Consider the following 18,273-nt stretch of genomic DNA (forward strand, 5'->3'; position numbering starts at 1 on the left):
AGAGAGAGAGAGAGAGAGAGAGAGAGAGAGAGAGAGAGAGAGAGAGAGAGAGAGAGAGAGAGCGAGAGAGCGAGAGATGTAAACTGAGGGGACGACTTTGCCTAAAGTCAGCTTTAGGCAAACTTTATTAATTAGGGATTAATAAAGTATTTCTATTCTATTAAAGGAGTTCCAATTATGACGCCGTTGGGAAGCAAGAAAAACATGTAGTGGACACACGCAAACAAGTAACAGCCACACACGGTCTCTTAAAAGGATCCCTGGCTAATGAGCCAAATATGCCTTAATACATTATAATTGCCCTCTATAACTAAAATAAAACATTTAAAACACCTTAACATTTTATTTATTTTAGAAACAGTTAATATTTTACTCAAGAGGGGCAATGCCCGTCGCAAATTGATGATGTCATTTGTCCATGTGTGGTCTAGCCCTATGGAATTTATGGAATGCATGTGCAAAAAAAGACATTTAAAATACGGTAAGTTGATTTTTATTTTCACATGCATTCCATAAAATAATTCTAGACCACACATGGGCAAATTACATCATCAACTTGCGACGGGCATTGCCCCTATTGAGTGAAAGATTAACTGTTTCTAAAATAAATATAATATTTAAGGCGTTTTCATTTTTTAATTGTAGTTATAGGGTGTACCAAAAGATCCTAAAGGGGGCGTCAACATGTGTGACTTGGTAGCGGCGGCCATTGTTGGTGCCGGAGGGTATACATAAACAGCTTGTAAACAGTGACCCGACTGTGTTCTTTTTTTTTTACTCACAGTCACAATGGTGAGGACTTGCTCAGTTCATAAGTGCCCAGCAGGTCGGGTCGAGGTAATGTGGTAGATAAAGGAGTAGAATTTGTCAGCTTTCCAGCAAGGATGCAACATCACAGAGCTCAAATAGATGTAGGATGGCTTGGATCTCAGCTGTACGACGCACATAATTAACGTTCAACAACCTGCCCAAGTACAGCCGTGTTTGTTCACTTCATTTTCTCAAAGGTGCATTTTTTACCAAAAACATGAAACTGCTATTTTGTCTCTGCTAACTAAAAGTAAGTAGGTAATGCAACTAGACTAGGGTAGCCTAGGGTGGTCCAGAGTGTTAGTGATTTTTTTTTTCTCTCTAACTCTGACAGGCGCGCTGACTGAACATTCCACTACCGTGCGAGGTCTCCAACTTTAATAAAAATAAACAAAGCTATTTCGCTGCTCACCGAAACCTTCAACAACACAAAATCTGCCTGTGTTTCGGTGAATAGTGAAATAGTTTTGTTTATTTTTATTAAAGTTGGAGACCTCGCACAGTGGTGGAATGTTCAGTCTATGAGCAGAGCAGCGCGCCTGTCAGAGAGTTGGAGAGAAAAAAAAAGTCACTGACACTCTGGACCACCCTAGGCTACCCTAGTCTAGTTGCATTACCTAGTTACTTTTAGTTAGCAGAGACAAAATAGCTGTTTCATGTTTTTGGTAAAAATGTACCTTCGAGAAAATGATGTGAACAAACACGGCTGTACTTGGGCAGGTTGTTGAACGTTAATTCTTTGTGTCGTACAGCTGAGATCCAAGCCATACTACGTCTCTTGAATACATTGTTAGCCTCACACTGTATTCAATCTCTTGAAGAGGAGAGCTGCGACATGTGAACAGCTTTCTCATAGACCAGCCACACGTGCAGTGTGCACTATGTAGTCGGCAAAGAAGTTAATGTTTACAAACACAAACCACCGTCACTCTCTAGTCTTAAGCGCGCCTCTATGAACAGTCTGACCCCTCTCGGGCTGTAGCGTCAAAAAGGGGGCGTGGCGAACCTTTGGTGATGACACGCTGGCACACCCTATAGAGGGCAATTATAGTGTATTGCGGCATATTTGGCATATTAGCCAGGGATCCTTTTAAAACACATAAGTCAGCGGGTAATCACCAACTGATTGTGTCGGTCTGTTTCTATAAAGTTTACATTTGGAAGTAGGCGAAGGTGCTTCGCCGGTAATACCGTAGAAAATCCTCTATTTGCCTTTGTATACAGTGTATATACACAGTTAAATTCCCTGTTGAGAGAGAGATATATATATATATATATATATATATATATATATATATACATATTCATATTCATATATTAAGTATTAGTTTAACTGGGTCCATTTGGGTACGTTTTCTCATACTCTCAGAGTTGTGTGTTTGCGTGGTGGTGTGTGTCCTTTTTCATACCCCATTGGGGAACGCATCTCTTGTGAATATGGGCCAAGTTCTCCAATTTGTGTCATGGCGATAGTTTCTGTGGACATGCTCTCCTAGTCCGTAAATATTATGGGATGGCAGCCTGGCAGAGATCTGTAGATACTGGTCAGCAAACACCAGTGGACCCATTGTGGTGTCAAACCTAAACGTGTCAGAGAGAGTGCAGGTGATAAATAAGACAGTAGGAGGTAGGTAGGAGAAACCACAGCCAGAAGACAGACCACAACCTCTAACAAGGGCTGTGTTTCCTCTCACCTTCACAACAAGAGATACACTGGTAAGAAAACAACTGTATACAACTGCCAAAATAAAGACGGCAACAAAAAATGGCAGGTGAAAAAACTGTCAACATGTAAAGAAAACAGGTTCACATTTGAAGAGCAGGAACAGACACAGGCCCCACTCTCGGGATCGCCTTTAGTCAAACAATACACTTTAGCTTGGTGTATTTCAAGTGCAGAGATAATGGGATTAAGTGCACGTGTGGTGAAGAAAAGCGAATGTGTCCAGTTTCTAATAGCTTTTTATCACTCAGAGAGGATGGCAGAGAGCAAGCTGATACTCTCACTGCAATTATCCACATACTTAACAATTACCCGCTCCGTCCCCTGGGGTAACGAGTTACGAAACGCAACGATTATGTAATATTAATGGAGAAGTGTAATGAGTTACTGTTTGAAATGTTGTAATATTATTATATTAGAGTTCTTGTTCTTGTTTAACCCTCTATAAACCACAGCAAACAGTTAATTCTAAACCAATAACATGTCAGTGGAAGGTTTAACATTTTCAGGGCAGAAATATTACCACTATTTCACTTTATTGAAAAGACAAGAGTGAAATGCAAGCTGTATCCCAACAAGGTATCTATCTACTGCAATAAACAGCACTTTGAACCTTAGAAAAAATCAGTGTGATGATAAGCCAGACCCTGGTAGCAGAACCTGTCTAACGAGACATGGGTTCAGAGGAGTCGATAGACAGAGAAGCTGAAGGAGTAGAGGTGGACAAAAATAATGTTTATATTTGTTTATACTGTTACTGTTCGTGAAATGTATAGTTTTAAGCCAAGAATGTTTCAGACAAAAATCAGATTGCAAGAAGCTGCCTGGTTTTGCGCAAGGTTGAGCAGCAACTTCTTATTTTTTCAGCTAATTCCCATCGGGGTCACCACAGCGGATCATGCTTCCATCCGTTTCTGTTCTGTGCTTATTCCTCGGTCACTCCAGCCACCTGCATGTCCTCTCTTACTGAATCCATAACTCTTTGGACTTCCTCTTCTCCTCTTGCCTGCCAGCTCCATCTTCACCCTTCTCCCAATGTACCCAGCTTCCTCCCTCCTCTGCACATGTCCAAACCATCTCAACCTCGCCTCTCTTGTCTTATCCCCAAACCTTCTAACCTGGGCTGGTCCTCTAATGTATATTTCTGATCCTGTCAATCCTTGTCACCCCTAATGAGAATTGTAGCATCCTGAATTATGACACCTCCAGCTACGCCTCCTGTCTTTTCGTCAGTGCCAGTTTCCAAGCCGTACAGCATGGCTGGTCTCACTACTGTCTTATACAACTTCCCTCTCACTCTTGCTGGTACAATTCTGTCACAAATCCCTCCAGACACTTTCCTTCATCCATTCCACCCTGTCTGCACTCTATTCTTCACCTCTCTTCCACACTCCCCATTACTTTGGATAGTTGACCCTAGCTATTTAAAATCCTTCACCACCATCACTCCTTGCATCCTCACTGGTCTACTGTCCTCTCTCTCGTTCAGAGTCAGACACACATATTCTGTCTTACTCCTGAGTGAGAGTCTGCAGTGGGCCACTTATATATACAGCACAAAGGTGTATAGCCAATTAAAACAGCTGCTGGGAGGAGTGAATGATCAAGGTATCCGAAACTAGAGTACAATTAGTCACTCAGTCAGGCCTTCCGTGCGGTCGTTATGTTGGGATCAAAGGCCCAGGCTAAACAAAGCAGAGCAGCATATCCAAACTCAGGTGTGCAAATTAGTGAAATGCAAGGGAAAATAAAGCAGCAAATAGAATAAACAGCAGCGAGTGAAAGAAGATAATTTAGAGAGACAGCAGCACAGTGTGTATAAGTTAGTGGCTAGAGGCAAGCAGTGGCTAATTCTCAAAGTGAACAGGCAGTTTTCCTGAGCTGAGGTCGCACACAGCCGCAAGATCAACAAAGAGTTAACTTAAAGCAGCAAAACAACTTTGCACCACAAGGTTGAGCAGCAACAATGATGGATTATCATCCACGCTAACTTTAGTCGCACCAGTAAAGGCAGGCAAGATTATATGGCGGGTTGTTGATCACCTACAGTATAAGGACAATGTGACAATAAATCTGTGTGATTCTCTTACTCTGTCTTACCAAAACATACAGCATACTGTATGCACAAAAAAATTGGGACTTTGATAAAGCAAGGTGCTTTACAAGGTAAAAACAACTAAAAGGAATCAATAAGGTGTTAATTGTTGTCATGATTTGTCTCCTTGTTGTGGTCTCTTATTTTATAGAGACATTTGCAAACGCATGTTGAGGGGTGAAAGTCATCGCTCATGCACGCTGTCACGCATTGGCATAGTCTGGTTTAAACAAATGCCTTTTCATCACTTTTTTCTTGCTTGCTAGCTCGTGTTGGTGTACTGTTTTTCAGGATAGATTTAGCCATTCTAATCTTCTCTGGGAGGGTGTTCTAAAGTCCGGGGGCGCTGATGGCAAAGACTCTGTCATCTTTGTTTTTCAATGTGGCTCTAGGAACCACCAGGAGAGCAGCATTTGAGGACCTCAGGGCCTGTGACTGCACATGGGAAGTCAGAATCAGAAATATACTGGAGTCTACTCTGGGGCCAAGCCGTTCCAGGCTTTAAAAGTTGGGATAAAAAGTTTTAGTTCTAAAACTAACTTGAGCTCTCAGAAAGAATATTGTGTTCCTTTGTCTCTTGTGTTCTTATTGTCTATTTGAGAGGGACAGTATATATATATATATATATATATATATATATATATATATATATATATATATTAATATTAATTGAATGATAATAAATACTGTAAAGTATTGTCCAGTACAGTTAAGAACGCAGTGTAAATATATCGGAAATATATCATCCATAGTCCCTAACATGTAACATTACAATAATATACCACAGAATATAAGACAAAATACAAGGTAAAGACAGAATACAAAACAAGTACAGTAAAAGTACAATGCTATTAACTTAATATAACAACAGACCATTTTATTTTATTTTTTATAGCAAAATACAGTGATATTTAAAGGTATATTTCAATTGTTTTTTAAATGGGATCATTTTATCGTCTACTCAGGCTTTTGGGAGCACCCTGGACAGTTTTCAAGTTGCTTGATTCAGTATTTAGATATTTGATATTCATTTTATCAGACACGCCCCCTTCCTATACAAACCCATTGTAACTTTAAACTCGATTTTAACGATGTTAGATTAATCGGAAACACCCGTCCTTGGTTCTGGTGACTGATATTGTCCTTCTAATACATGAAGAGACCATGTGTTTTCAATTACTTTTTTAATTTATTTTTAATATTATTTTTGGAAAATGAAAAAGAATATATATAATAAAGAAATTAAATAAAATAAGTAATTGAAAAAAGTAATCACGTATTAGGAGGGCAGAATGAGTCACCAGAACCAAGGACGGCTGTTTTTGATGAATCTAACATGTTAAAAATGGAGTTTGAAGTTATAGTGGGTTTGTATAGGAAGGGGGCGTGTCTGATAAAATGAATATCAAATATCTAAATACTGAATCAAGCAACTTGAAAACTGTCTGGGGGGCTCACAAAAGCCTGAGTAGACCATAAAATGACAAAAAAAATCTAAAGTGAAATATCCCTTTAAATAAAGGAGAATACTGAAATAGAGAAATCATTAATTGTGTGCAAAACTGTTTAAGAGTGGTTGCTGGATTGTCTAGCAGCCTTTTTTAAGCTGGTGCTTAAATGATGTAAAAGTTGGACATTATTTTTCATTTTTTTCATTGTTCAATGCCCAACAAGATACCCTGTTATGACATTTTGTCTGAAGGCGGTGCATCCATGTTCTCCTGGCCTGAAGTAATTAAAGGGGTGGTGCCATGGTTTTGCACTTTTTCAGTTTTTCATGTGTCTAAGAAGTTGATAGAACTTTATTAAGCCCCCTGGTGGTGTTTTATGGTGTTTTATGTCTTCTCTGACTACTTTGAGTTTCTTCCTGGAGGCTGAAACCTTGAGGGTCAAACGCGCCAATAGAGAAACAGCGCTTTAGTGACATAGTAAAAACACGCCCTCCCCCTCATTATCATAACACAGCAGGTGTGGGCATGAGGAGGAGGAGGGAATAGGACAGGTGGGTGGTGCTAAGGTGGTGGAGGAGGTGCTAAGGTGAGAACCAGGTATACTTAATGAACTGGAGGCGTGTCCACATAAAAACATAATTTTAACACTTTCTGTACACTTTTTTGAAAAAAATCCTAGGACCTAGTATAACCATAATACCTGATGATTATGTTTTAAGGGGGGGGGGGGGGATCACTGAAAATCACGGCACCCCGTCTTTAAAGATAATCATAATTTGTGTGTTGCCTCCTTGTCATCTTTGAGTTTCCCCCTGTACTCTTTCTACTGCTTCACACTCCACAACCATCAAGTGTTTCACGTGCCCTTTATGAGCGAATGTTATTTATTTGGATAGATGTTGCTATATCGCTTCCTATCATCATGAATCTTATCATATCATGGTTGGGCAATGCAGTGTAATCAATATGGTTACTTCTGACATTTCAAGTGGCCAAGGACAACCATAAACAGAAGGTTTATTACTTTTTTTAACACCACGGTCAAGGGGTGAAAGATTTTGTTTTTATACAAGTAATGGGATTAGCATTATAAACCTGCAAACTGCATACTGATCAATTTAAATAGCTAATCGGTAACATATTATACTTTAGGTTGAAAGGAGCTTTAATTACTGATCCCTGGTTAAAGGTTTAAATGTTTAGTAACTGAAAAAGTCAACATGCTGGTTGGTAGGTGGCATTGTAGGTGCAATGTAAACTACACAACTTGCAGTTAATCCTTTTATAGTATATGTTTTACTTGAGTCAACATCCTTGAAGTTGTTAGTTTGTTACTGTGGCGTCACAGTGATTACATCCACCACACTTGAAAAGGCCTCATGGTCTACTGTGTCACAAAGTATAACTTTGGTTGTTCTCCTGATTCCTTTTGTTTCTGTTGCAGGTGGTCCCGTATTCCCAATGTCTTGGCTTTAGTATAGGCGTTTTGATAGCATTGTCTTTGTAGTCTCCATTTAGAAAACATGTTTGCATTTATTTTGCCTCTTCTGACTCTTGATCACAGATCCCTTGAAGATGTTTTCTTGGTCTTATGACACGTCCTTGGATTCAAAGGGATACATGTAAGTAGCACTTACAGGTGTTGTCTGGACCCATCAAGGTTGTTCATGAAAGGAGTAGCTCCGCTCTACTGAGTGTTTTTCTGATCATTTAAACTATTCTACAAGAAGAACAGATCCAGTCTTTTTTTTATTATTCTGAAGAAAAAGGCATGAGAATAATTGAAAGCTTACTGTATATCAACAAGATTTAAACGTGAATAACTTTCAGAGACTTTCATCAAAATGCACTGGTATGATTACATTGTCTGATGATTACTAGAGAGAGTAGGGATGTATGCCCCAGGGCCTAAGAATAAATACAAAAAAGTTTAGACATCAATGGGCGTCTATCATAAATAAATATTCATTACATCTAAGAGGCCAGGAAAGAAAAGAAATCTATACAATTGAAAATCACAGATCTGAAGCTGAAAATTGCAGATAAACTCTCATATTATGGATGAATTCGCAGGGATCTCGCTCTTCCTGGGAATTAAACTAAAGGAGCTGAAATTGATGAAATTCAAAAGAGATGAAAGGGACCATGGAGATGGAACAGTCTACACATGGAGCACCGAGCAAAGACAAAGAAAAGAACGATCTGTTTCATTGAACCTCTAGTGAAGATGATAACCACAATACACACAAAGCATCTAACTCTCTTTTTGTAGCCAGGGCATAACCACCAACCAACCCAGACAGAGGATGAGGAAAACAAGTAGTGAGCAGAGGAGGAGGAAGGGACATGACACTAACTTTTGCCAGAGTGATCACGTGGGATCACTCACACGTTCTCCTCCACGTCATTGTGGAGAGAATGTGTGAGTGATCCCACGTGATCAGACTGGCAAATCCAGGCTAACTAACCCTAACCTTAACACTAACAGTAAGCTCACAAATATAGCTATGCGTAAACCTAACCACACAATACACAATGGCAAACCTGACAATAACATAATATTTGTCGGAAAATGCTTTGGATTATTATTTTTTTAAGTACACCCACGGTGGGATTTGAACCCGTAATCTTGGACACGTGAGCCAGATGTTAACGCACTACTGTATGCAATCGAGGATGCTGATTGAGCATGGTTTTCATTTTTGAACCTGGCCCTGCCCTCTTTGTGGTAGAAAGGGCACAGGTCCCTTTCTGCCTGGAAGCCAATCAGAGGCAGGTACGGGCGAGAATGAGGGTGGAAAAAGGAATAACGTGTTTTGACTGCCTTCCAGCTGACACCAGGCTTGTTATATCTGTGAGCTATCACTTGTTTGTATACAGTATGCCCTAAAGAAGCCTGTGAGTTGAAACGCATAGATGCTAAGCCCATTTATTAAAGGCTTTTTAATTTCTGCACATCACTGTGTCTTTGTATTTGTTTGGTTATGACTAATTAATCACAACGGAAAGTACAAGTCTATCTCTCTCATGAAAATTAATACTCTAGATGACACTTCAGTCTAGATACGATAATATTTGAAGGGCTTCATTACAAATTGAGAGCGCCATTGTTTGAAAAAAATGTCACCTATGTTTTCAATGTCACCTACACTGAAAAGATTGCCTTTGTCAAAACAAAACTCACCACTGAATATCATTAAATCATTCATATACTGCAGGACCTACTTAAATTCTGACTGTTTAAATGGTGGCTTCATGGCTATCAGGGCAATTTTGTAGTACTGTTCCCATAGCATGTTTAGCATGTTTGGAATAAAACCTCGTTTGTTGCTGCTATGCAACAGCAATGGGCAGTTAGTGAACAATTATGCATGATGCAGCTAGGCTAATTAGTCTGCAGTTCGCCTGCTCAGAGTGAGTTTTCTTCTTCACAGCTTCGAGTTGATTACCCGGCTTACAGGCTACCATGGGTACTTACTTATCAACCATTAAAACCTATGTGGTGATTAGGGGAAATACACTTTTGCAATAGAAACTTTGTGCTTGCAAAATAAACAACACTGTGAAAGTAGCGAAGTTCAATGTGTTGTCTAAGGAGAGGCGCGACTGCCGCTTCCCAGCAAAAGCGTGCTTTGCTCTGAAGTAGGCGTGGACTAGGTGTATACACTAGGCCTCACAGAAACAGACTACTGTACAGCAGAAGTGAATATCCCAGAATACAATCAGAGAGCCGCGCGCCTTTGGAACCTCAACCTCTTAGGAACAACTCACGGCCAAAGCACTGCTCCACTTCTCTCCCAACTTGCTACAAAAATCGCTCATGCAAAAGTATATAAGTACTTCTACTTCATTTTCAACCTTCACATGTGTCTCCTTTTCTAATAATCACAAAGTGTTATATTTCTGCTCGCAATTTACTTTTGGATGGTCCGTCTCAACAGCCTATCATCTGCGACACAGTGAGCACCCTTTGACGTTGCCATGACGTTGCAATGGCACCTTCTTTGACGTTGCCTCATCCGTGAAACGGGCAAGAAACAAGCGATGCCGTGGTCTATATAAACGAGCCCAAAAGCGCGCCCAAATAAGGCCAAAATCGCTTACACAAAAGGCAGACCTGGCTATGCCAATCATGTGAGAGAGATCTACAAGCTATGGGGCAGAGACGCCATGTGCCATACACCGTATCTTAGCAACAAGTGGAAGAAATTCCACTTGAGATTTTTCTAATCAGCCTCATGGTGGCGCTATAAAAGCCCGATTTGTGTTTTTACCTATAACTGCACCAATCTGTGTAAAACTTTGTATGTACACTCTCTAGAGGTCAAGGAAAAACCTTTGCCCTGCATTTTTCACATCTACCTTTTATAGCGCCACCAGGAGGCCGACTTATGTAAAACCTATTTCTTTACATTACTCCTTCCGATTTTATCTAAATTTCACGCAAATCGGTACACATGATTTCTATAGTCATGTGATCAAGAAGGATCTGTTTAATTTTTCATATTCCATCCCGATTGGCTAAGATTCACATCTAAAGTTTGCAGGAGTGGCCCGTTTTAAAGAACAAAATGCCGCAAATCATGAATGCAGCGTCCGATTGCGGTCAACATTGCACGCACATTCACACTATGTTGAGGAACAAGTGCTACCATTTTAACATTGGCCTGTGGGGGGTACCCACCGACAGGTTGAGAACCACTGTATTAGGGGAGAGTCAGTGAGAGCTGGATAAACAAGGTAAAATGTGTCAAATGGAGTCTGTGCGGCTGTCGATAAATGAACACATGACGTCGGTGGGAGAGGAGATATTGTGTCTTTTGGACAAACAGCAGCGTGGTGCTGATGTTTGTTGTGTAAAGCAGCTTAATGTCAGAGTGTTTGTGTTGGAGTGCCTCAGTGCGGCTGCAGAGTTCATGTGCAACATCTTCCAGAGAGAGATAGAGACACTAGAAACTCTGCTGGAGAAACAAAAGACACTGCTGGGCATTGACTTTCATATGGACATTGATCTACACACTGCAGGTATGTCTGTTACACACACAACATCAAACTACACACTACAGGTATGATGCAGCGTTTGCATTCCAGCCAGCACGCCAGCATATTTCCCATATGGTTTCAAGGTGGGCTAAACCATATGGACCCCATGTCGGCAATGTCAGCGGGATCCACTTCAGTCCCAACTGGGATGCCCTTGTGGGACATACGTGTGTTCTACCTGGGCCTTGGGTGGGCCCCACCTAGGCAATTCTATGTGGGGCCGAGGTGGGTCTTAACTGCGATGCCCATGCAGGCTTTAAGTGGGTTCTACCTGGGCCCTAGGTGTACCCTAACCAACCAGAGTGCTGTGCCCATCGCTCCAAATGTTGTGACGTCAGGGCTCTCAATACTGCACATTGGTGGAGGAGGAGGGGCCGCAGGGCGACCGCACACATCGCTGAACCAATGGTAGCCCACGGATGTTTCCTCTGGAGATTTAAAATCCGCCCCTCTATGCCACATATCAGCCGCACTACAGGGTCTTCACCGACCGAGCCACAGCCCCACTGGCCCTCATGACGCTACGCCACTTATATGCGCTGCCAAGTGGCCGCGGGCGCTACGTGGGCGCGGGCTAGATGCTCCTTCTAGTTGATAACAAAGTATTAACTATAGCAGTTGTAGTTAACCCATTGAGACCTGGAACTGTGTCATTTTTAAATTTGAGCTACATTTTTAGATTTTTAGATTTGAGTTGATAACAAAGTATAAACTATAGCAGTTGTAGTTAATCAATACTGAGTAACTACATGGCCTATTGCTTACCTCAAATGTATAAATTGTTTACAAACTGGCAGAAATGAGCATCAATTGTCTGTACTTGAGTCCTTGAGTCGTTGGACCACAACTCACTACACCTCTAGGGAACAACTCACGGCCAAAGCACTGGTCCACTTCTCTCCCAACTTGCTACAAAATCGCTCATGCAAAAGTATATAAGTACTTCTACTTTATTTTCCACCTTCACATGTGTCTCCTTCTAATAATCATAAAGTGCTATATATTTCAGCTCGCAATTTACTTCCGACTGGTCCGTTTTAAACAGCCAATCATCTGTGACACAGTGAGCACCCTTTGACGGGAGGGAAAGAGAGAGGGGTGAGAGAGAGAGCGAGGGAGGGAGGGAGGGAGAGAGAGAGAGAGAGAGAGAGAGAACTCTCAAAAAATGAAAACCACTGCTCTATAGAATGGCATAGAAAAGAGCTGAACACAACACAATAACAGAATAGATCAGAACAGAATGGAAAGGAAAACAATCATTTAAACAGTTTTGTTCTGTCTTTCACTTTGCCATGAAGGAATATCTGAGGTCACTGAGGCTAGACTTCACAGAAGAATGTACATAAACAGTACACAGATATTAGATTAATGTCAGTGGCATTTACGAACGTATTCACACCGATTCACACCGAGGAAAATAATGAGGACAACGAAACTTACATTCCCTCACAAAGCCTTCCTGCACACTCTTGCATTCCATATAGTATTAATGATAATGGTGGTTTAATAGCCTAATGTTTTTTAGAAATGTCAACTGAGTGTGTGCGGTATGGTATGGCATATATGGCCTTGGAGCTGGACTGGAAGTGTAATTGATTACGCCGATGTTACCCAAGGCCTGCTAAGCATGCTTAGATTGGCACGGGCATAATTACGTCATCTTGTCTCTGTGAGAGACTGACATGAGAACATGGGAGAATAGCATGTAGCATGGAGTGGAAATAAATGAGATCACATTATGGGGAAAACGACCGTCTGCAGCTCAAATTGGAGGATTACTAATGTCTTATAGATTACATTATTTCTTCCCTCTACTGAATATACACACCAAAGGATTTCTTATCTTTTTTTCCCCAGTAAACAAGTGCCTGAAAGCCAAATAGAGGTTGCAAAATGTACTCATTAGAGACATGCAAGAGTTACCAATGTTACATGTCTGTAAATGTCTGAACCTTGCTACCTTGCACAGCAACTGATGGGAAGAGCAATACTGGCAACATCAAGGGCTAATGAACCCTTTTTTACAGTTAAATACATTTAAATAGAAATAGATCCTGCAATAAAAAGTAACTTCAGTGATGCTTCCAACATCTCTAAAAAAATACTTGTCAGCATAATTTGAAAAGGACCGCTTTGGGATTTCCACGCAGCATTGTCTTATGTTCTTCTAATTCTAATGGACATACAATAAATATTAGCACATTAGCACATCTGTACTGTACAGTATGCATGCACGTACATACATACATAACACACACACACATTACTCACAGGACTTTCTTATTGTCCTTCCTGCGCACTTTAAGGCCAAAGGGTTGGTGTGTGATCTCCAAGGTTTCACTGATGCGAGTTGAGGGCCGATTGTTTGGTGTGTTCACAACGTGCTCATGAGGAACTTCAAACCTCTTCTTCTGAGCGTCAGAGATCTGAAGGAAGGAAATAATTAGGGCTCTCACGATCATGACATTTTACTTGACGATTAATTGTCATGCAAATAATTGTGATTAACAATTAAATTGTGGTTTTAGCATGGGATATTGGAACATGGAGAAAAAAATGTCTTTGTAAATATCAAAGAAACAACACGATGCGTCACAATGAGTTACGTTGTGAGCTTTTAGATCTGCTATTTCTGCTATTTTTAAAAAAATATATGAACATTTTAAACATGGAAACAATTCTGACAATTATGCAAACATTTGTGTTTTACTTTGTCTCGTATTTTTACATATGTCCTTTGTTGCTGTGCAGAGCATGTTGAGAGAACATGTTAAATCTGTAGGCTATTTAAATGCATGAGAATAAATTCACATGCGTGCCTATACCTTAAATCGGAGTCTTCGGCTTGTCTGCAGCTCAGCGTGAAATGAGAGTTCCTCTATGTCTGCACCAAACAGGGAGGGGGAAGCCATCCTCTTCAGGCTGCCTTTCATTACTGACATGCAAAAATAGAAAAGTTACAGAAGTTAAAGAGTGGTGGAAGAAGTAAAAGTATCAATACCACAATGCTGAAATACTCTGTAAGTAAAAGTCTGGTGTGCAAAATTTTCAAAAGTACTGTATAAAGTGCTTATTTTGCAGAATGTCTCACTTTCCTGTGTTCCAAAGGATTCGATTATTATTTTGTCACAAGTTCTTGTTAATACCTTTTATTGGATAAATATTTATAAAACCCAAAGACTTTTTACCTGGCGTCCCCATTTCGGGCATGTCAGTATAAGCATTTGAACATTTTAAAAGACATTCAAAATAGCAAAAATAGCTGTTATGTTTTGCCATTTCCATTACTTTTGCAAAACACTAGTATAGCATAAAAAGTATTAAAGTAAAGCATAAAACAGTTAACAGGCAGTTAACGATCATGTGACCTACAGTGTTATTCAATACATGTGGTGTGGTTATGAGACGTGATGACACAATGTTGAAGAGGTGAAGAGTTTGACAAGGTGATAACACTGCAGTCTTTCATTTAGCACTTTGTCACTCCGTCAAGCACGGCAGTGCTCCACGAGGGCAGATCGTTTCATTTAATGAAAAGAACCCCCAAACGTCAAAGAATAGCAATTCTGTCAATACAGCTTGACAGCTGTACACTCCTTCTCAGTGGTGGAAAGTAACTAAGTACATGTACTTAAGTACTGTGCTTAAGTACAATTTTGAGTTACTTTTTACTTTACTAGTATTTGCAATACTTTTACTTCTACTCCACTACATCTCAGAGGCATCTGCAGATATAAATTACTATATTATAAAACATACATTAACCACTTTAGCCCTATTTTATACATACAGTAGGCCGATCTACAAGCTCACAGACATTGTGAACTTGTAGATCTGCTATTTTCAAACATTAGTACTTTTACGTTTGGTTCTTTAAGTATATTTTGATGCCATTACTTTTGTACTTTTACTCAAGTAACATTTTGAACACAGGCCTTTTACTTTTAACAGAGCATTTTTATATTGCGGTATTGCTACTTTTACCACTGCTCCTTCTGATGTTTATTCATCACAGCTGCTAAGACAACCACTCCGTGTTGGATCCAACCGTTGATCGTGATACCAAATCTCCATGAGCAGATGGATTGCATTGCAAATTAAAATGAGAGCTTCAGAAACTCAGACGGCAGTTTATGCATATGGCAGGATCAAACACTGCAACAGGCTTAGAGTGCAACTTTCAAAGCGAATGCTCAACTGCCTCTGAGGTAATCCTAGGTAATGAAGGATTTGGCCCTGGGCAACACCATAGCTGAATTCAAATGTTTGCGCACACAAAAAAGTACAGTGTTGTTTTTAAGGTGCTTTTATAAGTGTCTGTTGAGTAACAAGTGTATATCAAGAACAAACCGAAATTCTTTAAATATGTTTACTCACATCGACATAGGAACTTTCAAGTGAAAGAATTCTCTTACATCAACAGCTACAATCACAAAACTAAATGCAATTTCAAAGGGATAATTGAAATCTTTTTAAATGAAGATTGCCTGCCCTCAACTGCTCTTTTCCCCGTGACAGATTTGTGCATTATTTAAGGCAGAGTAATCGAAAAGAAAAGAAAAACTTGATATGAAATCCATCACGGTTTCCGATATGCCATCCATGTCATATTCCAGACCACACCTTGCCCTAGGCACAGTAAGGCAATGATTTAAAAAGCAAGAAATGGAAACATGGACAACGTGGATGAATTACACGTGAAAGGGCAGCTGTTCGTACATATACGGACGGACGGATATATAGATATAAAGATACGTAGGCCTACAGTACATAGATTAGATACTAAAAATAAAAGGTTTGAGTATGTGCGCACGCGAGAGAGAGAGAGAGAGAGAGAGAGAGAGAAAAAGTGAGTTACCAGCAGGGTTGATCATTTCCTCTGGTGGGTACATGTGTGGTGTGTAGGTGTATCCATGATTGGTGGGGAAGAAGCACCAGGGAACGTTCCTCTCTTCCAGGGGGCTCCAGCAACATCCACGCTGCTCACACAGTGGCTGCATGGGGGTGAGGAATGACAGCAGCAATTAGGATGCAGCAGTTAAAGGGATATTTCACTTTCAAAACATTTTTGGGTCATTTTATCGTCTACTCAGGCTTTTGTGAGCCCCTCAGACAATTTTTAAGTTCCTTGATTCAGTATTTAGATATTTGATATTAATTTGATCAGACACGCCCCCTTCCCATACAAACCCATTATAACTCAATTTTTAACTTGTTAGATTCATCAAAAACACCCATCCTTGGTTCTGGTGACTCATCCTGCCCTCCTAATATGTGAGGGGCCATGTTTTTTGTATTAGTTTTTAATTAATTTTTTTATTGTATTTAATTTTTCCCCAATTTCTTTTTTTAATAAATGAAAAAAGCAATTGAAAAAACACGGTCTCCTCACGTATTAGAAGGACAATATCAGTCATCAGAACCAAGGATGGGTGTTTCTGATGAATCTAACATGGTTAAAATGGAGTTTGAAGTTACAATGGGTTTGTATAGGAAGGGGGCGTGTCTGATAAAATGAATATATATTAATATTAATATTAATATTAAAAGCCTGAGTAGACGATAAAATGACCCAAATGTTTTTTTTAAGTGAAATATCCCTTTAAGCTAAAGCCAAGAAAAGGGATGACAGGCCCTTAATTTTGTACAATAGTTGCATTTATTGCAATAATAATGTATGGTTCTAAATCCCAAGGCACATTTGGACTTGTCTCATGGCGCATGTTCTAATACAGTGGTTCTAAAACAATGGGTAAGGAAAAAAAAAATCATAGTTTGCATAACAATCTATGATTGTTTTCATAATTCTTTTTAAATGCAAACAACTAGTGAAAATATCAAATATAAAAGCTCACAATGCTGGCTATTTTCACTTTGAAATGGGGCTTCATAATAGGCTATATTTTTGCAAGTTTGGGTCCCGACCCTGTGGGGAGGCGCTAAACTCATCTTTTGAGTATCACCTGAAAAAAGTTTGGGAACCACAGGACTCAGGAAAACTCCTAACGCTAAGCCAGGAACCACTGCTCTATGACAATAACAAAAAGCAGCACATGGAAGCACATACCTTTGATGCTCCTGCATCAGGGTAACAATCCACTCTCTCAGCCAGAGAAATGTTGGGACAACTAGGAACGAATGCTTCTGTGGTTTCTGTTCAAAGACACAAAAAAAACAATAAAAAAAACAGCTCAAAAGCCATTTCATTTGCTCTTTCATTCGCCTCATTTAGTATTCCATATGAATGTGAAATATGCATATATGTGGTCCTTGAGTAAATTCAGAGTATCCAGACAATCAACACCAGACACACTGTGATGTAAACAAACCAGTGAAATGACTTCCTAGTAGTTGATTGAACGCAGATGGTGATGGTGGTGTCATGTTACAGGGTATGGGCAGTGTTGCCATGTCCGCTTATTATAAGCAACTTTGGGCTTGTTTTTTCTGTAAAGTCGCTTGTAAATAGGCCTATTGGCAGATGCGGGTTGCGTTTTTTTGGGCTTGTTTCCAAAGTGTATAGGGCATAGCAGTGGCCGCCATATTGTAGTTCCACAAATCGAAAACCCATTCATTTTTCCCAAAGAGATTTCCGAAAATATTTATATCAATTATTTTAAGCCTGGAACCAAGCCATCCAGGCTCCTATAGGGGATTCATGATCATAAAACATTTGATGCTGTGAAGAAAAAAAGAGAACATTTAATCATATGATGTACTATATTAATAAATACCCTTTGTTTTGTGGTTTACAATTTTTTTTCTTTCACAGAATCAAATGTCTTATGGTCATCATGGTCAAGAATTCTGATTCTGATTCGTTGTTAAGTTTGTCACTTCTGACTGTAAGTGTGTGCGTGTGCGTGCTGCTGACTAACCATCCTTGATGACTCCAGGTTCTCCAGTGAGAAAGAGGACAACGAGAGTGACAGCCAGCACGGTCATCAACAGGAACATGACCACGAGGGTCACCTCCAACCCTGAGAACCTCCTCTTCCCCATCTGACACACACACATACACACTGTGAAAAAGGCTCACAGGCACACATAAAAAACACAACTGCAAGCATAAGCATACAGACAACACGCATACAAATACCAATGACAAAAAAAACAACAACATATAGTTAATTAACACCAATGCTCGTTTA

General features: G+C 39.9%; 1 protein-coding gene across 1 annotated transcript in view; it reads right to left on the reverse strand.

The window, feature by feature from the left end:
• Window positions 1-18,124, reverse strand: part of si (sucrase-isomaltase) — a gene marked incomplete at both ends in the record, with an annotated part of 108,036 nt that extends 89,912 nt beyond the window's left edge. The window contains 6 exons of the mRNA XM_084064645.1: window positions 2,220-2,391; window positions 13,394-13,548; window positions 13,948-14,057; window positions 15,981-16,116; window positions 17,190-17,275; window positions 18,001-18,124. Coding sequence (XP_083920771.1) covers window positions 2,220-2,391; window positions 13,394-13,548; window positions 13,948-14,057; window positions 15,981-16,116; window positions 17,190-17,275; window positions 18,001-18,124 — 783 coding nt within the window. The remainder of the gene's footprint in view (window positions 1-2,219; window positions 2,392-13,393; window positions 13,549-13,947; window positions 14,058-15,980; window positions 16,117-17,189; window positions 17,276-18,000) is intronic.
• Window positions 18,125-18,273: the final 149 nt, after the last annotated feature.

This window comes from Gymnoscopelus microlampas, assembly GCF_963454915.1.
Source record: "Gymnoscopelus microlampas genome assembly, chromosome: 8".
In the NCBI taxonomy this organism is placed as follows: Eukaryota; Metazoa; Chordata; class Actinopteri; order Myctophiformes; family Myctophidae; genus Gymnoscopelus; species Gymnoscopelus microlampas.